General features: G+C 46.6%; 8 protein-coding genes across 8 annotated transcripts; 5 read left to right on the forward strand and 3 right to left on the reverse strand.

Moving 5' to 3' along the window:
• Positions 1-333: 333 nt before the first annotated feature.
• N7537_004691 (uncharacterized protein) lies at positions 334-747 on the forward strand (the record flags this gene model as incomplete). The annotated part of the gene is made up of 1 exon (XM_056895748.1): positions 334-747. The coding sequence occupies one exon, from the start codon at positions 334-336 to the stop codon at positions 745-747; it is 414 nt and encodes a 137-aa protein (XP_056755496.1).
• Positions 748-1,412: 665 nt separating this feature from the next.
• N7537_004692 (fungal specific transcription factor domain-containing protein) lies at positions 1,413-3,474 on the reverse strand (the record flags this gene model as incomplete). Its single annotated transcript, XM_056895749.1, has 6 exons — positions 1,413-1,794; positions 1,872-2,109; positions 2,289-2,718; positions 2,770-2,850; positions 2,903-3,216; positions 3,285-3,474. The coding sequence occupies 6 exons, from the start codon at positions 3,472-3,474 to the stop codon at positions 1,413-1,415; spliced, it is 1,635 nt and encodes a 544-aa protein (XP_056755497.1).
• Positions 3,475-4,536: 1,062 nt separating this feature from the next.
• Positions 4,537-6,476, reverse strand: N7537_004693 (3-hydroxyacyl-CoA dehydrogenase family protein; the record flags this gene model as incomplete). Its single annotated transcript, XM_056895750.1, has 3 exons — positions 4,537-5,630; positions 5,687-6,322; positions 6,383-6,476. 3 exons carry the CDS (start codon positions 6,474-6,476, stop codon positions 4,537-4,539), a joined length of 1,824 nt encoding a protein of 607 aa, XP_056755498.1.
• A 1,150-nt stretch (positions 6,477-7,626) lies between these two features.
• N7537_004694 (uncharacterized protein) lies at positions 7,627-9,093 on the reverse strand (the record flags this gene model as incomplete). The annotated part of the gene is made up of 2 exons (XM_056895751.1): positions 7,627-8,948; positions 9,009-9,093. 2 exons carry the CDS (start codon positions 9,091-9,093, stop codon positions 7,627-7,629), a joined length of 1,407 nt encoding a protein of 468 aa, XP_056755499.1.
• Positions 9,094-9,994: 901 nt separating this feature from the next.
• On the forward strand, positions 9,995-11,787 carry N7537_004695 (cytochrome P450; the record flags this gene model as incomplete). The annotated part of the gene is made up of 3 exons (XM_056895752.1): positions 9,995-10,127; positions 10,196-11,032; positions 11,093-11,787. The coding sequence occupies 3 exons, from the start codon at positions 9,995-9,997 to the stop codon at positions 11,785-11,787; spliced, it is 1,665 nt and encodes a 554-aa protein (XP_056755500.1).
• A 944-nt stretch (positions 11,788-12,731) lies between these two features.
• On the forward strand, positions 12,732-13,648 carry N7537_004696 (uncharacterized protein; the record flags this gene model as incomplete). The annotated part of the gene is made up of 2 exons (XM_056895753.1): positions 12,732-12,766; positions 12,829-13,648. The coding sequence occupies 2 exons, from the start codon at positions 12,732-12,734 to the stop codon at positions 13,646-13,648; spliced, it is 855 nt and encodes a 284-aa protein (XP_056755501.1).
• Positions 13,649-13,890: 242 nt separating this feature from the next.
• On the forward strand, positions 13,891-14,738 carry N7537_004697 (uncharacterized protein). Its single transcript, XM_056895754.1, has 2 exons — positions 13,891-14,395; positions 14,467-14,738. Exons 1-2 carry the CDS (start codon positions 13,973-13,975, stop codon positions 14,506-14,508), a joined length of 465 nt encoding a protein of 154 aa, XP_056755502.1. The 5' UTR covers positions 13,891-13,972; the 3' UTR covers positions 14,509-14,738.
• Positions 14,739-15,502: 764 nt separating this feature from the next.
• On the forward strand, positions 15,503-20,559 carry N7537_004698 (uncharacterized protein; the record flags this gene model as incomplete). Its single annotated transcript, XM_056895755.1, has 2 exons — positions 15,503-16,022; positions 16,217-20,559. The coding sequence occupies 2 exons, from the start codon at positions 15,503-15,505 to the stop codon at positions 20,557-20,559; spliced, it is 4,863 nt and encodes a 1,620-aa protein (XP_056755503.1).
• Positions 20,560-20,653: the final 94 nt, after the last annotated feature.

Below are 20,653 nucleotides of genomic sequence, written 5' to 3' on the forward strand. Positions count from 1 at the left end.
TAGGCAGTGTCCTACTACATTGATCTACCTTTTAATATCGGGGCAATAGAGACGAAGATATCAGCCAATCGTACTGTATTATAATCTTTCTCCATTCTCTCTTCTGGTAGGTACGCTGACCTAATAAGAGACTGCGACAAAGAAGCTTGCCCCGCCCTTTCCAGTTTCCCGAACCTTTAATCATTTCTTTGCCTTCATAAGACCTCTCTCCACTGCCACTCCGTATTTTTCTTTATCCCTTCATATTAAAATCGAGAGCCCGAAGGTATTTGCCACTTCCTATACCTAAGCGTTGCTATTTCATATTTTCCAAGCTAATGAATGCCCGAAGTTATGAGTACAAACCTTCCAGAGACCGAGCCTGTGGAGCAACTATTCCTAGATCTCCCCATTCAAGACGTCCTTAACAATGATGCCGGGATGCAGATCAAAGAGCCCTGGTCTAGCCTATATGTGAAAGCCATACGCGATGGAAGATTCGGCGACGCTGTATGGGCACGTTATCACATCAGTGGGGATGTGATGAATGGAATCGTCAGCGATTCAGGTGGCAAAACCGTGCTTGAGATCATCAGGGAAGATGCAGTGGAGTACAGGGTGAATGAAAAGAAGGAATTTGCCAAGGCGATTTCTTTCTACACGAAAACAAGCAGAGAAGATGGACATGCCGACGTAATTGAGGTTATAATGAATATTGCAGAGAGCAACATCGCCGACCTTCAAGCAGAGCTTGAGCGGCGGGGATAAAAGTGAAAAGCAATATAACATGTGATATTCGAAGTATTTCCCTCTAAGAACAACATCCTCACTCTTGGCGCGTGGACACTGACAACTAATCAAGGCCCATCAACATGGTAGACTTGAGGTCTATTCTCGGCAGATTTGACGACATAACACCCTCACAGGAAAAAGTACAAATGGGGTAGTTTCAGGGTTAGTATAGCGAGAGTGTTATCATAGTGTAGAAGTTTTATAAGCTCTGCCGTTAAGGGCACCGGGTCTACTCACCGCGACCTGTGTACTGTTAGTGATTTGTTTTCGTTTAATTTCGAAAAGTGCTTAGCCGACCATACTTACGTCCGGTGACTGTACTATATATAAATTGCTCTGTATAATTTTATAGCTTAGGGTTAATCTTTTGGAGGAAGGAAGGGTGCGAGCCTGAGCCAAACCTCGGATAGTTTTTGCTGCGGATGAATTCGGCAAGAACAGGAACTTTCCGCCCAGTGAACAATTTTATGCCCAAGGAAGATCAATATAGGCAATTGCTTCGTGCTAAATTGGCGTTTTTAAAAAGACTATAACGGTCTTCGACCAAGACCTTGAATGTTAACCTGCTCAATTCAAACCCACTGTTTTGTGAAAAAGAGGTGACTGTAATTTATAAGCGTTGGCAGCAATAACAATTAATGTTACATATAATTAGAATCGAAAGTGACGTTGAAAGAATCCCAAAAGTCGAGGAAAGATGTATCATCCAAAAGTGCGTTGAGGGCATCGTCGCTGACCGTGGGAAGTATGGCTGATGATTCAGGGGGTTCCACGCGTGAAGTAGCTGGGTCAGATACATCCGTATTTTGTGGGCTCGACTCAATCAAGAAGTGGTGGCGTATTTTGTTTATAGCGACCAAGAAAACGCCTCGGTACAAGGCGGCCGCTGAGTACGTGTCCTGAAAACTTTCCATGACCATCATGCATAGCTCTAAATTGTTAAAGCCTACACGACGCATAAGAGCATCTGTAGATTTGCAATTATGAAGGTGGATATGCATAGCCGGTATTAACAGAGTAGGACTATATTCGATTAGAAGGACTCGTTAGCAATTGGCATAGAGATACAACTGCTGGCGATATGGATATGAGGAACTTACGTCATCGGACCGGCAAAGGCGAGAAGTTTTTCTCGTACAAGGTCATTAAGAATAGAGTTGGATTGCAATGCCGCTGTGTCCAGCTGACTTCGTATCTCACTTTGCCATGCCTTCACATGGGCAGGTGGAAGGTGTTCCGGGATCTTGGTGATGTAAGGGGAGTAGAAAGTGACCAAAGCAGCTCTGTCATCGTAAGAAACAAACCGAATCACGAGGAAGAGATAAAACTTGGTACTCACTGGTAATGGAGTTGTAAGTGGTATATATAGAAAGCTGCCAAACGACTTTGTTCATGTCTAGCTTTATCTGGTATCCGGAATTGCAACAGCTCCGTTCTGAGGGAATCGAATTGTTGGATCGTTGGGCTTGCGCCCAAAGGCTTATAGCTAAGTGCGAGAATTCTACCTAAGAGCTTACTCAATTTGAGCAGAATGATCCAATAATCAGCCAACTCAGGTAAGTCACTGGGGATATAAGCGTTGGTAATTGACGATGGTAGTTCAGCGACATCACCCAGCAAATCAGCAGCTGAAGGCATCGGCTGGTCGCAATCGTCAAGATTGATCCTCATGGGCCGTCCTAACGTTAGACTCAACCAGCGGTCTCGGAAGAAGCAACTCCACCAAAGACGGCGCCAGATAGGACGCAGGCGACTAGGAAAGGCCGAATTAAGTTTGGCTGAATCCGGGTCTCGGTGTAAACCCAAAACTTGACAGAGGCTGATCGCAATCCCTATCCAGTACCATGGTTGTGCGTGGCCATCTTCTTTTGAGTGCCAGAATGCCATGAGGAGGGCCGATTGTGTAAGGACTACCCTGTCCGTCTCGCCGCCATTATCGTACATGCACTAGAATTTCATTAATTGTTTGCCACAAAGCATATCGATTAAACAAATTACCTTCGCGCGAGAATACATAGCCTTTTTCATCTCCTTACGGGAGGAATAGCCTTCGAGCAACCAAATATCCTCACCAACAAACTATGAGCAGAGATTAGATAACCATAGCCAGGTGAATGAAGGATTGACCTACATTTGTTGCCGCAAAGAACATGCTCCATAGTAACAGTAAATTCCACTCGTTGGTTTGAACACCTTGGTTGCAATTAAAGAATACTTTGACATCAACTATCGGGAGGATAGGGTGTATATGATGAAAATATGCGCGGAGAAGTTCGGTAAAGGTATTTTTCTGTGGCATGGTGAATACACCCTTGTATTGAAGGAACTCACGATCCTGGGTAGATAGCGAAGCCGATATATTCGGTGAAAGCAAAATATGCCTTGGCACAGTCTGGTTTGGTTGTGTGAAGACATCGAGAATGGATGTATATCCTGGAGACTCGCCTGTTACGAAAATTAGTTTTACCAGTACCCAAATAGCAAAGTAAGAAGACGATGAGTAGCTACGATACCAGTGTAGAAAGGGATCCGGCCAGTTTTGTTATCCTGCCCCAAGACTGTCGAGGATATCTCGACACCAGTAGACTCGGCTGCGTCGTCATGTCGCTCAGAGATAGAACGAAATGTTCTATCATCCCTAGGAGAGTCTAATCGGCCTGCCTGAGGGGCCCGTGATACGATACTGGGGGTTTCTCGTTCCATAGGAGCTAACGGATGCGATAGAAGTATACTGCTTGGCTCGGCTCTTGGTTGGTCAACCTGGACAGTCTCCCGAGGACGAGCGGCAAGTGATCCAGTCTGTTGTTTTCTATATTATGGAATAAGTATCAACCCATGTGAAGCAATTTCTCTCGTTTCGATCATGCGGGTGTTTTCCTGCTAACCTTCGCCGCTGTCTCTCCCGGACGATGCATTCGGCTCTGTCCTGAGTACAGCCAGCACACGGGATGCCGGTGACAGAAACGCTGCAGCGCACTTTGCGTTCCCGGCAATTTTGGCACGCAATAGCCGATCGACGGTAGCGTTGTGGTGTCATTATCAAAGCTTTTTAGAACCGAATTTTGTGCAAGCGTCAACGTTTACTCGGGTAGCCGAGTATCCCGGAACGGGGTCACGTGGGATGTGCCGCGGTAAATTATGCTGTACACCACAGTGACGGTATTATTACACCCGACTTTATCGAACACTTGAATATTCTGAATGACCTAGCTATAAACAGCTAACCCGCATCCCGAGATGCTGGCTTGACACTCCAGGCACCCATTCGGACAATATATATATAAATATACCTATAGTGCTGTAATATTGTATATATTACTGTCATTGAATTCGAGTTTTTAGCGGATTTGGGGTCTCGGGCCGAACCTGACCCGCAGCCTTGGCAAGGTCTAAAGTTGATTAGATTCTTCATTCCCCACTCAGATCGACACTATCACATTGTCACTCAACTCGAATTTTGCCATTCTCAATCCAAAGGTATTACAGACAAAGGCGACTTTTGAGCATCATATCAATCGATACACGACAACCAGCTTTGAATATCGGAAGAGAATAGTAGGCAATTTAGTTACCCTACGAGGTTCAAGAAAGCGCAGTTTCTTAGTGCCTCATAACAAGGGAAAAGGGTACAAGGGAGTGTATGATTTAGGAAATGTATAATCTATCAAACAACTTAATGTACATAACTTCTCAATCCAATCTCTATAGTCACAGTTTAGGGAAACAAGGCTTGCAATAGCGACTGACAAGTTAGAAAAATGTCATTTATAGGAGACCGATCCCAGTGAAAGCACGAGTCTCATCAGAGTAGATGACCTTTTTCTTCTTGCCCTCTAGGTCACATTGATAAATGCTGCCACCAAGATCAGTCATGTAAATGTGACCTTTCTTAGTATCGAGCTTCAAGCCTATTGCCTCGTGGAGATGCTTGGTGAGAATCTCATGCTTCTGCGAAGAAGTCTCCGCCAGAAGGCCAGATTCAGTCAGCTGAGCCCGGTTCAACGTGTTGCCGAAGGGAAGCTCGCCGCGGTCAGTCCAGTAAAGCTGAAGAGTGTCTTCCCTCAACTCAAGATCAACTGGCTCAGGAAGACCCGCTACAACACACTGGATATCGTCTCTTGTCTTGGGGGACTGGCCACTAGGCATCTCAATATTGGCAGTGAATATACGGCCTGTACCGCTCTTGGAGACTCCCTTCTGCGTCCAAAAGAACTTGCCCAGCTTGGGGGACACAGTGATGCCGACACACCACTTAGAATGCTCTGGGACTTCCTGGGAATATCCAGATCCACGGTTATCTATTAACAAGTCCAGGGAAGAACCGTCGTAGTTGCATCGGAAAACACGGAGACCTTCACGGTCGCAGAAGTAAATCTTCTTGTGTTCCGCCACAACAACAAGTTGCTTGGGAGTGTTCACCACGCCAGAAGGAACAATTTGGCGAACATCAGCTCCATCTGTCTTGGCGGAATAGACGGAACCATCATCCTTTCCTGGGATACCCATAGTGCTCCAGAACATCCGACCATTCTCATAGTCGATATCAATGCCGTCCGGATAATTCTGCACAGAAACCAGAACCTGCTTGAGCTTTCCGTCCAAAGTAATTTCAAGAATTTCACCTTGAGTGGGACCAGGCGTGTCAGAAGCGAGGCCAACATCCAGGACAACAATGCGGGGTCCATGGGGGGTGGCTGTAGTATCGACGGGAGAGTAAAGACCACCATTAACACACTTGTTACCCAGTTTGTCGTGATCCAGATAGTTCTTTTTCAAGAAATCAACGGTATGTTCAGAAGACAGGCCGCGCTCGTGAATGTAGTGGCCCTCAATAAAGGCAACGGTATCCAGGCCGACATCTAGCCACATATATTTTAGCTCTTAACTATGGTGTGACGAATCGGGCTGTACTCACTGTCCATCATCTTGCAAGGAAGGCTGCGACCCTTGACAAACATCTCCTCCCACATAGCGTCAATTTCTTCCGGAACAGAGACTCCCTCTGACAGAATGGTCAAGGTCTCACGCTTCACAGCAGCCCAAAGACGGTTGAAGATGAAGCCGGTGGACTCCTTCCGGGCAACATATGGTGAAGTTGCCCCCTCCTTGGTTCGTTCGACCAAGAAGGGAAATATTGCGGGATCCGTAAAGCCGTCGGTCATAAGTTCAACAATCATGCAGGATGGGGGCATGTAATAATGCATGTTTAGAATCTGAGACTTTCTAGCCGCAGAGACCTTCTCAAGCATTTCGGAGGATTTGTAAGAAGAAGAGTTGGAGGCCAAGATACAGTCGGCAGGAGACAATGCATCAAGCTCAGCAAAGGTATCGATCTTTAACTGGATCTTCTCCGGGACAGCTTCGATAACAAGCCAAGCATTTTCGACCGCAGACTTCATATCTTCAAATGCCTCTGCCTTGCCAGGAGAAATCCCAGTCTTCTCGGCGTACGAGGCAACATTCTCCTCGACGTAGGTAACACAGTCGGCACGTTGTTGGGGGCTAGGGTCGCGAACTTGCACATTATATCCAGCTGAGGCCCAGATGCATGCTATAAACGGCGATTAGATTTTCACTTCAAAGCACTCGAGAGGAAATGGGAGTCCTATACCAATTCTACGACCAAGCACACCCGCACCAAGGATGGCAACCGGCCGGTTGGCGTAATCCGTGGGAGGCAGCCAAGAAACAGTAGGAACAGTCATTTTCTAGAAACTAAATGAAACCTTATTGTTTTGGGGTGGTTGTTTAGCGTTAAGAGTTTGATTGAACTCCAGAGTGTGCACATTGAATAATATGACCGACGTAACCAGCTTATATACTAAATGCTCCATGTCCCCGTTTACACAATCCGGGCAATAAGTTCGGAAGGACGACTTCTAAGCGAGGAAGGATCGGCTTCGGCTAGGAGTACATAAATGCCGAGAGACCCGTGGCGCCGGCCCGGGAAGATAGATCTTCAAAATAAAGTTATTACCGAAGTTCCCCACATGCCGATCCGCCATGAACCTGAACTGTTGCCTCTCAATGTCGGGCCGACGGGGAGTATTCAGGTAATATCAGAGTTCCTAATGGCCATGGCGCATTAGTTAATAGTCATTGATATCTTCAGGCTGGCTAATATTCACTTGCTCGTTGCTGTGCTAGGTCCCAACTAAGTACTACGCAGGAACTAGAGCCTCCTATTGAGAGATTGGCCGGGATAGCTACGAAGGAGCTATGAATGGCTTTGAAAAATGACAAGGGCCGAATTCGTTGGACCGGTTTAGTTCCTAATTAATATTATACAACGGGGTGACTGCTGGTAGATAAAACCTTAAATTCCAAGTTGCTCACCTAGACTAGTAAGAGGACCCTCAAATAGGGCTTGAATACCTTCGATATTCCTGGAGTTGAATTCATCTGAAGTATGCCTGCATCACATGCAACCCCATTATGCGAAGCATTTACATCATAGTGCGTCTCCAAGCGAGGTGCACCCAACGCCAAATGAGTGAACCATGTTTTGTCGATCTACAATCATAAGGTTATCATCGAGATAGTCTCTATTTCCCCAATCCATCTTCTTGCAACTTAGCACCCCAGTAGGGGTCTTACAGCTGGATATATTAAGCTGGTCAAGACTACTAATTATTGATTTTAACTTCCCTCCCACATACACACCAAAGTTAGGAGGGTTGGGGTCCTTTTGAGAAAAAAGTATGTCCTACTCATCCACGAGAACAAGATATTAGAATAGGAAAAAGAGGAACGTAGTAGATAATACATCTATTTGAAGGATCCAGTATAGCCAAAAAATGGTAACATAAAAGAAGCAATGATAGAGCTGCACGAAAGGAGGAAAGATAAATGAGCCTAAAAAAGGAACATTTGATCGGTCATCTTCGTAATTGATCCGGGGGCCTGGAAACCCATGGATACCAAAGCAGTCTGGGCAGCCTTTACCATGCCAGGAGGTCCGCAGAGCATAACTTTGGTATCGGGAGAAGGGGCCGGAAGCTTGGCAGTCATAACAGCCTGGGTGATGAAGCCCTTGCCGTAGGCCCAGTTCTGCGGGGGTTTGTCGAGCATATACCAGAGGTTGAAGTTCTTAGGATAGTTCTTCGCGAATGCTTCGAGTTCCTTTCGCAGAAGAATATCCTCTTCGCTGCGGTTGGCGAGGATTAGACTAACTTCTGTTGTATCTGTTTCGTCTTCGCAGATAGCACGAATAAGCTGGTACATAGGCGTAATTCCAGTACCGCCAGCAACCATTCCAATCTTTTTGCAGAGACCGTTCTTATACTTCATTGCACCTTTAGGCCCACGGAAGAGAGTCTCATCGCCGATCTTCAGATTAGCGAGATACTTTCCAGTCAGGAGGCCATCGGGGTAACACTTGATAACCAACTCCAGCCTACCTAGGTCTGTATTGTTGGAGGTTGGGGTGTAGGATCGGGCAACATCTTTTCCGTCGATGTTGGCTTTGATAGCACAATGCTGACCAATTGGAATTCCAATGACATCAGTTTTGTTCGGCAGCTGGTAGATAAAGCGGAAGACGTTCGGGGATAGCTGCTCTTTTCTGACCAAGGGAAGAGCTTGGTATTCCTTAGGCTGTAGGAAACCGCGGGCAAGTCCAGGATCCGCCTTCACCACAGGCTGGCTCTTCAAATGAGAAGGGTATTTGGTAAATCCAGACTCAATCTGAGTGAACTTCGAAAGCTTGGCTGCAAGAAAGGCGCCAATAGTGACACAGAGAGAGGTAGCAGCAGTAAATCCGGTGAAGAACCCTCCTTGCGGTAAGGAAAGAGTCGGTGTAGATCGTAGCGACGCTGTGGAGGACAGAAAAAGCTTTGATAACAGATTTTGGAGGCTCAAGTTATGCTGGGAAGCAAAGTAGAGTGCTGTGCCACTAGCAACGGAGCCAATAACCAAGGTAACTGTGCCAGCGGAAGAACGCGATGATGTAGTGTTCTCCTTCGGAGTAGTTGCCTGGATGAGGCGGACAACCTTCTTGGGAGCTTTGATCTCTTGGGCACCCTTAACTGTGCCGATCAAAAACGTCTTCAAGATCTCATCTGCATCCTCGGAGTGGCCGACTTCATCGTATGCTTCGGACGCATCGACTCCAGCAACATCGTACAGGACATCTGCGCCACCAGGGTGATCTCGCACATATTTAGTAAGGTCGTAGACTAAAACATTATTTGTTAGGTATTAACATTCCAATAGGCATATTGACTGACAAATATTACCTTTTCCGTGAATTATGACCCATAGGTCAGTTCTGTCTTTGTGGTGGGCGACATCATCCACACTGAACACCTTATCGGCTGCCATTGACGAACTTCAATGATCTTTTCTTTCGGAAGAGGACAAGGGTGTCCTTTTTGGGAGAGGCTGTGAAATGGTTCTTGGATTTAGAAATGGTCAGATAGGAAAGTTAACGGCTGTAGGTGGTTGTTCGGCTCTTTCACCAAAAAATGGAACAAAGTAGATGACCAACTGATTTAAATATATTCAGTAGGGTCTAACTTTTTTTTCGCTCAATTTATCAACCATACTCCGAGGATATGCTGCCTCTTCGATGCCGAGAGGTCCCGGCCCGGATAGAAGAACTATGAGAGCTGAAGTAAAGAAACAATGACGCGCAGGGCGACCAATAAGAATCCTTACCGAGTAGCGAGGTAAGAGTAACGCAAACCCATTTAGGACTAGGCATGTAATAGACCGTTATTGAATGTTTCATAATGAATTATATTTCACTGTTCTAACAAATTAACCAAAAACCAAGCAAATTTTTCAATTTTTCCTGATTATCTTAAAAGAACATGGGATAGATATTGTGTGCGGAAGTTACATGTGCTACATATGTACATCCGTAGCTCTTTCCCCCTCTCTCCTTCTCTCCCCTCGTCCACTTGTTGCCGATAGAATGCTGCACAGTCGTTCTCATATAGATACATTCTTCAGTAGTCATCCCACGACACATTTTCAAAAAGCCAAGATATACAAAATTTAGACGAGGCGAGGACCGAGGTAAATTCCCTCAAGCCGATTGGCGGGTGCAACGGCATCCCGAATATTCGGCACTCGGATCTAACCAGTGAGTGAACTTGTAGGAAGGAATTCTTCCCATCATTAAGGCGTATATATAAAACAGAAACCGCGCAGAAACTGCGCAAGGTTATACCAATACAAGTCAAACATTTAAAGTTGATTCCACGAACACCAAACTGTCATGCCTTCACAAAGGTTTTACCTGCTCGGCAATCCAGTCACATCCGCAATAGAAGTCGAGATCGAGTCGAGCACTGACCTCGATGGACTCAAGCACTTGGTTGCTGCATACTTCGCTATCGTCGAGCCAAATGGTAAGCAACGGGAGGCGGAATTTAGCATTACACCACTTCCAATTACACACTCTCTAACACGGAAGTAGGAATTGCATTCCAGTTTGAACATGTCGACCTCCCCGAAGTTCAAGACATCATTTCTGCTCAAGGATTAGTGGCTATCACTATTGATGGCCACGCTGTCCGCGATCCCGACGGCCCCAAAGGGTTGCCTATCGTAGGAAACTTCTTCGAGATCTACCCTGATCACCTTGGCAATCATCAACGTCTTTTTGAGCGATTCGGTGCCGTCATGCAGACAAATAGCTTGGGTCGCGTGACCTACCACACCAATAACCCGGACATCGCAGCTATTGCCTTCGCTGAATCCGACTTTTTCACTAAGGAGATCAATAAAGCCCATCCCCTTTATGCTCTGAAAAACGCCTCTGCAGGCATCTTCCTAGGTGATACCGATTCTCCTGAATGGAGAGTGGCTCACAAATTCCTACCCCCGGCACTAGGTCCTAAGGCAGTTCGCCACTACGCACCTACTATGCAAAAGACCGTCGAAGATGCCTGCAAAGTCTTCGATAAGCTGGATGAAGAAGGTGAAGCCTGGAATGTCTACCAATACATGTTGAAACTCGGTTCTCAGGCTGTCGGCAAACTCACTCTTGGCTTGGACTTCGAGCACTTTACTTCGTCTGACGCACCTGTCCACGATATGGTTCATTTGATTGCTGAGATGCTCTCTTTGAATAAGAAGGTCACTTCTAAGGGTGATTGGTATAGCAGTCTGCCCTTTGGTGATCCTAAGCGCCTAAAGGATATTAAGAGCCGCATTGAGGGTATGGTTGAGGAGTCTATCCAGAATGCTGCTAGAGGTGGTGAAGATGATCTTCCTCTACAAGATGCCGCATTGAAAGCATCAAACATGGTTGGTGAGTATTTTTATATTTCTCTTTTACTTATTATTAATAACTAACAATACTGTAATATAGACTACGCTATTCGTGCCACTGATAGTAAGGGCGAGAAACTGCCAAAAGAAAGTCTCGTCTGGGCTCTTGTCGTTGCTACTGCCGCTGGCTTCACCACAACAAGCTCTCTGCTTTCGTGGCTTATCTACGGCCTGGTTACGTACCCGGGAATGCAGGAGAGACTTCTCCAGGAGCTGATTGACAATGATTTCAACGACGAAACCGAGATCACTGCCGATTTCACTGAGCGTCTGCTTTTCCAAGACAAGTATATTAAGGAGATGCAACGCAAGCACAACCCATCCTTCCAACCTGGACGTACTGCAAAGACCGACCTTGTTCTTCCTGGGGGTTATAAACTTCCTAAGGACTCAGTTATTATCCCTGCTATTCACCACATTCACAACAATCCTGATATCTGGGATAACCCCTACAAGTTCAACCCTGACCGTTGGGACACGCCGGAGGTGAAGAATAGGCACAAGGCCTCCTACGTACCATTCGGTGCCGGTGCACGTATGTGCATCGGCTTCAACTTTGCGCTTCAGGAGATCAAGGTCTTCCTCCCAAAGCTGATCTACAACTACAAATTTGTTCGCGAGGGTGACGGGCCCATTGAATACGATCCGATGTTCCAGCTTATCCGCCCGAACAATTTGTATGTCCGTGCCCAGAAGCGTGTCAAATGGCCCCCTAAGTCTGAGGCTGCTGTTTGAAGGCTGTCTGGGATGTCATCTTGGTTTCCATGAGCTGTATCGTTATTCTTTTTCATTATCTAGAACTTTGTATTAAATTTTGTTAGGAATTTATTCAAATTCATTTTAGCTTGGAAACTGATGTGGCCTATGAGGTATTATAGACCTGTTCTTTTCCCGATTTGCGTGCTAGTAGGTGATGGTATGGCCAAATTCATAGACATCCCGGATGTAGAGCATCACTTTCTACCGGGCCAAGGCCTGACCCCAATCAGCCTCTGATTTGCGAGGATCCATTGCCTATGTGCCATAGGCATTGATGTTATAGGTTACAGTCGGCGTCCAAGCAGACCTCAGAAGCGTTAGCTATAGGGGTAAGGATGAATAATATAGTAGAACCGTTGATACAAGACATAAAATAAAGGTGGGAATAAGGGTTAGAGCCGGGTAAGAACTCCTTTCGGTCTGTGCACTGCCCACACAACACAGACCGCTCAGCCAGGCTACAGTGATATATCATTGGATGTGGACTGTTGGGTCTGGCCGAAAGGCACCACGAATACAAAACTGCATAGCACATTTCATCCAAACAACTCAGATAAGGGACTGGAAGTTCTATACAAACTCCTATTAAATCACGCACTAGAACTGCATCGCTTAAAATAGCAGACTTTGTTAGGACTTGATCATCCAGCCCTTGAAAGGTTCAAAATGGCTACAAAACCTGAACCTTTATTGGGTCTCAAACTAAAAACACTGACTGGTACCTAGGGGAAAAAGATTCGGCCCCGTCCCATTAATCTGGCCCCCACGCATCATACCCTGCGGCTCCGTGAGGGTTATCTGTTCTTTGCGACTTTCAGCCCTGAAAAGGTCCTGTTATAAGTGTTTGCCGATTCCCTGTGAACTTCTGGTGTATCGGTCATTTTTACGCGCCCTGTCAACACCCTCAACTTCTAGAAACGATGTCTAACGCTGTTAGTGAGCAGATGATCCCAAGGTAAAGCTACCCTACATCACTGCCCAGTCCATAAGGACAAGCTAATCTAAATATGATTCTAGAGCCGACCCAGGTCATTCTTCAGCCCCGTCGGAGCCTAGATGCGTTGAGTACTATGGCATATCGCGACCAGACCGCCCTTCGATTGTCAATACCAATTTTTGTCTATCATTTGTCTCCTTGGCGCCGCGGCTATCCTTACAGATCAATCAATGTGCCAATTGGGACAAGGGCTCTGTATGGCCAATCTTCAACATCTGGCGTCCAGGACTTTTCGGTACCTCTCTTACACAGCTAGGGCCCGACCCTATTAAGCTCAGAAACAAGACCGACTTCCTTGTGACAGCATACGAAGATGACATGGAGGCTTTAAAAACAAAGGACACAGATGCTATTTTATTCAGTACAGAAGGCTTAGTAGCCGGTGTTGATGTTGACGCCCCTCCTTGGTATGGTTGCAAAGTGTGCAACTGCCACCGGGGATACGTGCTCTTGCCAAACGGCGAGCGCTGGCACTGGATCGAATTCGATAGCGAACATTATCAATTCAAGCGTGCAGATGATCACCGAGATCAAGATGTGCCGTTGAAAAAGTTGATTTGGGAGTTCCAGAATAGCTGGGCACCTTCGACGGACCTCCCGGCAGACCTACCATTTGCTGTAAATCAAGATGCTCGAGTCTGTCGAGTCAGAGAATCCAATTCATTGGCCGGCCCCGGTATAGCTGGAAGTCCTGTTGCCGTGATGAATCGTGATGGCGTTATCTTCTTTGATGGGGTGGGGCCGAAGATGGCTGAAATTCAGACCGAGGATAATCGTGCTTTGATTCTTATGTCCGGGCTTGCGATTGCGAAGTATGAAGGTTGGTTGGCAGAAGGGTGAACCCTTTCAGTGCTTGATTGTGAGAGCGATTTTATAAAGATAACCGCAAGTGAAATCTGGTATCCGACACTGTAATTCATACCTGAGGCACCAATTGTATGCAAACCTTGCAAAGTTTTCAGGGGACATTTTTTCAAGGTCACGTGTACCCCATCTAGAATTTCTTAACCCATTGATCCTCCACCTTATCTCGTGTCACCGCTGGGTTTATTGCCATTTCTAAATCCTCGAGCTTTACGACCCTCGCGCCTTTCACAACTGATCCCGTCCCGGTGATCCGCCTTTTCTTCCCGACTTTCCGCCCATCCACCTCATTCACACATCATGGATCATACGCGCGATCCCTGTCCCTGGGTTGCCCTGAGCGACTTCGGCGGTGCCTTCGCCATGGGTGCTATTGGCGGTGCTGTTTGGCACGGTGTTAAGGGATTCCGCAACAGTCCGTACGGCGAGCGCCGGATAGGTGCGCTCACAGCAATCAAAGCACGCGCCCCCGTTCTCGGTGGTAACTTTGGCTGCTGGGGAGGTCTCTTCAGTATTTACGACTGTTCAATTAAGGGTATTCGCAAGAAGGAAGATCCCTATAATGCTATCATTGCTGGTTTCTTTACTGGTGGCTCCCTCGCTATCCGTGGTGGTTATAAGGCCGCCCGAAACTCTGCCATTATGTGTGCCGTCTTCCTCGCTGTCATCGAGGGTGTCGGTATTGGATTCCAACGCATGATGGCCGATAACACAAAGCTTGAGGTATGTTGAATTTATCACCTCCAAATTGATCCGTATTCAATTAGACGTGATTGCTAACTGGAAATTATTAGCTTCCTCCCCTTCCTCCGTCGGAACAGAAGGCCCTCGCTTGAATTCTCTCCTCGGTCCATATCCTCCTTCGATCGCCATCAACATATCCTCCCTTCTACCACTGTCTTCATAACAACATCTTCACATCAAGTCTCTCTTCTCAGGCGTTCGGTTGATGTCATTATTCCCAAACAACATAGCACCGAGGCTCCCGTTTTGTTTCTACTTTCCGCCCTCGCTTTTAATGCCGCCTCCTACGGCCTGTGTCGAAGCATTGTACATTAAATACGGCGATTCGTCCTCATAGCTGGTTCTAAGACCGGTGTATGTCTTTTCATGGCCGCTTGGCTAAACCACAAAATTTATGATGACATCTGTTTTCTTCTTCCTTCAGCCCTTATGAAATAGACAACAAAATCTGCATATCGCACATGGTATCCTGCTAATAGCTCGTGGAATGAATAGAGTTCACAGGCAGCCATGCACGGCCTATCGTCCGGGACCCCTCGAGCAGCTCCCAATCATAACGATGTGCCTACCTTTATCGTAGAAAAAGGCCCTATTACGCAATCAACGAGTGATACTACCTATTCCCTCCCCATTTATTCCTCTCTTGTTTTACCAATGATCTACGTCAAGCTCCAGTTGATGCACAAGGGGGACAGTGTAGCGGATCATAACAGAGAATGATCGGTGTATACGGGAGAAGATAATAGCGAAGCAAAAGAGAAGCTACTTTTTACAGGAGGAAGAGTCAGGCGTGTTTTGCTGGATGTTCTGGTTGTGATAAAATACAGATGAGATGTGTTCTGTACCTCGCCATCTCATTTCCACTCTACGACTCTGTAGCCATTCTAGCAGTTATATTTTGAACTCTTGAAGTATTTGATAGTTATCTGCTGTCAGCCTTGCTTATATAAAGAGCCACTAGTCCGGGGCTAAGTACGTTGTCCCAAGGTTGCCCCTCCTGGGGTCAGCCCCACAGCTACCCGAGCAGATCCAAGGACCTTTCTATCACAACATTGAAAGTATAACCCATACCTAGGTATATCCTCCATGGAGCCCGTCAGCTTTGCTGTCGGAATTATAGGACTTGCAGGTCTATTTAGTACTTGCTTGGAAGCCGTTGAAAGATTCGATTCGTGGAAAGACTACGATTCCGAGTTTCGTTCTCTTGTCGCTCAATTTAAAGCCCAAAAGCTTCGACTCGCAAAATGGGGTGTGGCCGTGGGCCTGGAAGATGACGAGCTCTCATATGTACACAACACCCTTCTTGATGACCCAAAGATTGAGTCGACAGTTAAAGAGCTCCTCTTGGCAATCAATGTTGTTTGCCATGATGAGGATAAAGCGTTTTTAACACCGATGATGGGAAAAGACGAGAACCCTGCCAAAGACCAACTATTCCATCGGCATGCTCCTCGCGAATCAAAACGTCAGAAACTTGGATGGGTTTTCAGAACCAAAGCTAAGCGAGTCGCCCAAGTTGATCATTTTTCCAAATTGGTGGAAAGTCTTCATAACCTGATACCAATCGAGGATTCAAAGGAACACATGGGAAGAAGACCCACTGGTGGTAAATGGTCATTTACCACTCTCTTAAATGTTTTGAAAGCTTATCAACTTTTTTTTTTTCCCAGACAGAGTGTCGGAGGCAGATGTATGGCGAACTGAGCTCGAAAATCTGGTAAAGCGCATGGAGACTCAGATGGAAGGTTGTCCCATCCCATATTCCGTTGATTTTCTTTATCTCATGCTTGATAATTTTAGATGAATATAGGCGAGATCTACATGCATGGCTTTTCGGCTCTAGCTCTTCGAACGAGCTGTACGAGATATTTTCCGAGAGGAAAATCGAAGGCACTTGCGAGTGGGTTTTGGGCCAGTCATGGTTCCTCGACTGGACCTCGCCAGACTTCCCAACTGGATGTGCCAAGATCCTCTGGATCAATGGTCATGCGGGGTTTGGGAAGTCAGTCATATGTGCGAGAGTTATTGACCACGTTTCTTCCACTTCGAAGGACCCCGTTGCTCATTTTTTCTTTTCATCCGACTTTGAAAGCAGAAGGGACCCATTTATCGCAGTTAGGTCATGGCTATCGCAATTGTTACATCACCCTGTCGTCTTTTCTTTAGCCCGCGAGAGATTTGCAACGCAACAAGGACAGAGAGCAACGCGTGGTGATACATTAAAGCTCCTACGTGAGCTTGTCATAAAGATACCCCGGTGCACATTTGTTCTGGACGGCCTCGATGAATGTAGATGGGTTGAACAGGACTATGGCTCCAACCATGGTGCTTCGATCGTTGACTTTCTGGAGGCATTGAAACAAGCAATCGCTGGTACATCTACTCGACTTTTGGTTGTCAGTCGTGATGAGCCAGAAATCCGGGCTTGTCTTGTCAACGAGTCCAGTGCCAATGATGCTATTGTCATCCAGCACAGTGTCACACCCGAGGACGTCCGACCCGATCTTGATATATTTTCTCGTTCCATAGTGAACAAAAAGTTATCAATAATGACAGAGGCAACAAAGGAGGACATTTCTCAGAAACTGGCTGAATGTTGTAACGGACAGTTCCTCTGGGTCCAGATGCAGGAAAGTCAGCTGCGCGACTGGAAAAGTCCAAAACAACTCGAAAAGGCGATCAATTCCACTCCTCCTGGTCTTGACAAGACCTACGACCGAGAATGGATGGGAATCTCGCATCTCTCGGAGGACAATCGAGAACGAACTATCGCTTTACTACGATGGGCCGCATTTGCCCTTCGGCCGCTTTCGGTATGTGAGATGGCTGGGGCCTTATTGATCAACGCAAACTGTGATGAGGTCAGATTTGAAGGGGTCCCAGGCAGAATCAACGAGAATTATATCCAAACGGAAATTATGGCACTGTGTGGGTCATTGATTGATATCAGAAGTCCAGAGGCAGAATGTGAACCCGGGTCGAGAACGGTACATTTGGCGCATTTCACTGTCAAGGAATACTTGCTATGCAACCTCCCAGTGCAAGGGAGACTACTACAGCTCAACTCGAGCTTGAAATTTTCAACAGAAGGTATGGAGAACACTTTGGCTGCCAAGATGTGTCTTTGCTACGTGGACTGCGAAGAAGTTTGGCAAGAGACCTCCGAGGAGGGAAGGGCTCAGGTCCTCCGCTCTTTTCGGGACTATGCCGCCACTTCATGGTATCAGCACGCCTCTTTCGGAAATATACATGACCCGGAGCTGGTTAAATGTGTGAATCAGCTTTTTGATATCGAAAATCCAAACTGGTCCTCGTGGAAAGAATGGTTCGACTTGAATGATGTGTCACAAAATATAAGGTGTTTCGACAGCGAGGAAGACCCAGTCCCATCAACTTCTGACGACGAACAAAATGTAGGATCTTCAAAGAGCGGAGACGATCCAGACTTGTCGAAATGTAAAGACAGACAAACCGCCCAAACCATCTCCATGAGCCCTTTATACTACGCAACATGGCTTGGTCTGCCTGATACTATGGACCTCCTCCTACAAAGCGAAAAGTGCTCCATTGATGAGCAAGGAAGCTTTGGACGGACCCCTTTATCAGCAGCCTGTGAAAGAGGACACCTAGATGCTGTCAAGAAACTCTTAGAAAATAACGCGGACTTTGAAATAGCCGGTGATAATGGGCACACTCCTCTTCACACTGCCGCGTGCAGTGGGCATGTCGAATTAGTAAAGCTACTTCTTGAGAAGGGCGCCAAAATTCACAATGGATCTGATGGATCGAAAACGCCACTTTATTGTGCCTGTTTAAACGGTCATTATCAGGTAGCCCAAATGCTCCTTCAATGGGAACCTGAACTGATGGCCACACGTGAGGAATGGATACCTCTGTTTGCTGCTTCCAAAGGTGGGTTTCTAGACATCGTCCAGCTCCTTATTCAGAAAGGAGCAGATGTTGGTGCCTCTGATACCTTTAGAGAAACACCTCTCTATATTGCGTGCGAAAATGGTCACATTGAGGTTGTGCGCCTATTGCTTGACAAAGGTGCAGATGTTCATCATCGCAACCAATTTGGGTGGACGCCAGTAAATACCGCCTGTGATGAAGGATTTTCAGACATTGCTCTCCTCCTTGTTGAGAGAGGGGCAGATATTAATGTCCCGAATGAGTCCGATGAGACGCCTCTCTCTAGCGCTTGCTACAGAGGTCATATTGAGGTTGTGCGCCTATTGCTTGATAAGGGTGCAGATATCCACCATCAAAGCCAATCCGGATGGACGCCAGTAAATAACGCGTCTAGGGGAGGATTTTTGGACATTGTTCAGCTTCTTAATGAGAGAGGGGCAGATATCGAAGTCCAGAATGAGTCTGGTGAGACGCCTCTCTCTAGCGCTTGTTACAGAGGTCATATTGAGGTTGTGCGCCTATTGCTTGATAAGGGTGCAGATGTCCACCATCAAAGCCAATCCGGATGGACGCCAGTAAAGGACGCGTCTACGGCAGGATTTCTAGACATTGTTCAGCTCCTTATTCAGAAAGGAGCAGACATTGATACCCCTGATCATTTCGGAGAAACACCTCTTTATGCTGCTTGCGAAAGTGGTCATACTGATATTGTGCGCCTATTGCTTGAAAAAGGTGCAGATGTTCACCATGCGAACCATAAAGAATGGACCGCGGTACATATCACCTCACACAGGGGGTTTTTAAACATTCTTCTGCTTCTTATTGATAGAGCGGCAGATATTAACGCCCAGAGTAAGGATGGGGAGACGGCCCTCCTTCGCGCTTCCTACAATGGTCACATTGAAGTTGTCAAAAGTCTCATTGAAAAGGGAGCAGACCTTGAAATTGCGAATAGATATGGCTTGAAACCGCTGACCGTTGCTGCTGAGAAAGGCTTTTTGGATGTCATTACTCTGCTACTCGAGGAGGGAGCAATAATTGAAGGTGCGGACAAGAACGGCGAGAAACCCCTACATGTGGCTGCATCGAACGGTTCACTGGACATCACCAATATGTTGCTCGAGAATGGAGCAAACATTACTAGCGTGACCAAAAGTGGTCTCACGCCTCTACATTTTGCATCATATGTTAACTCATTGGACGTTGTTAATCTCTTGCTTGACAAAGGAGCGGATATTGAAAGCGTGGACGTGTATATGGGGACTCCTCTACATATAGCTTCAGTTTCTGGGAATCTGGACGTTGTTAATCTGCTGCTAGACAGGGGCGCGGCTATCAACAGCGTGGCGGAAGGTGGTGTCACGCCTTTACATTTTGCATTATATGGTAACTCATTGGACGTTGTTAATCTCTTGCTTGACAAAGGAGCGGATACCGAAATCGTGGACGCGCATATGGGGACTCCGCTACATATAGCTTCAGTTTCTGGGAATCTGGACGTTGTTAATCTGCTGCTAGAGAAGGGCGCGGCCACCGAGAACGGGAATTTCGATGACAGAACGCTCTTACACTATGTGTCACCACATGGTCAACTGGAAGTCATCAACAATTTCCTTTATTCTAAAAAGCTCAGGATTGACATTCGGGTTGAAAAAGGCTGCACGCCAATCTTCTATGTTGTCGCACAAGGCCCCAGCAAGATGGTGAAACTTCTTCTTCTGCGTCTTCATGCAAATGCAAAGGATCGATATAGTGTGATGCGACTATTAGCCGCTGCGAGAAACGGTTTTGAAGAGGCCATCGAACAGTTGATCACGCTAGCAGGGGGGCAGTCAAACCTGGATGGACATGGTCGAGACTTGATCTGGTGGGCGATAGGAATTGGGCGCGGTCGGATTCTTGGTTTGATACACCAGCGGTGCTACACAGAAAGCTTTGGTGCTCGAATCCCTCAAGCTGGTGATGATAAGCTATGGTCTTTGGTCAATTTGGATCTGGGGCGGATTTGCGATGTGTGCACTCGGCCGATGCTGATTAATACTTCATATCACCGATGTGAAGGCTGCAACAATTTCAACATTTGCTTAGAGTGTGTGGGATTCAAAGTCAAATGTCTGGATACTGTTCATGAATGGTCCTCTAGTGGGCCCGATGGTTTTGGGGAGGACAGGAAGGATGGGAAGAATGACCGGAAGGACGACACGATGGACGAGAATGGGGATTGCAACTGAATTAATATTCTACTTGAATCGTCTTGGGTAAACATTCCAACGAGACAGATATGGAAGGTTCTCGAAATCGCAGGATGTAGACCTCTCCAGCTAA

The sequence above is a fragment of the Penicillium hordei genome (genome assembly GCF_028827395.1).
Source record: "Penicillium hordei strain IBT 12815 chromosome Unknown utg000002l_segment0_segment0, whole genome shotgun sequence".
NCBI lineage: Eukaryota > Fungi > Ascomycota > Eurotiomycetes > Eurotiales > Aspergillaceae > Penicillium > Penicillium hordei.

Coding starts and splice junctions, on each gene's coding strand:
- N7537_004697 (XM_056895754.1), top strand. CDS start 13,973: ATGGATCATACGCGCGATCCCTGTCCCTGGGTTGCCCTGAGCGACTTC. Junction 14,396..14,466: donor CCGATAACACAAAGCTTGAG/GTATGTTGAATT, acceptor GGAAATTATTAG/CTTCCTCCCCTTCCTCCGTC.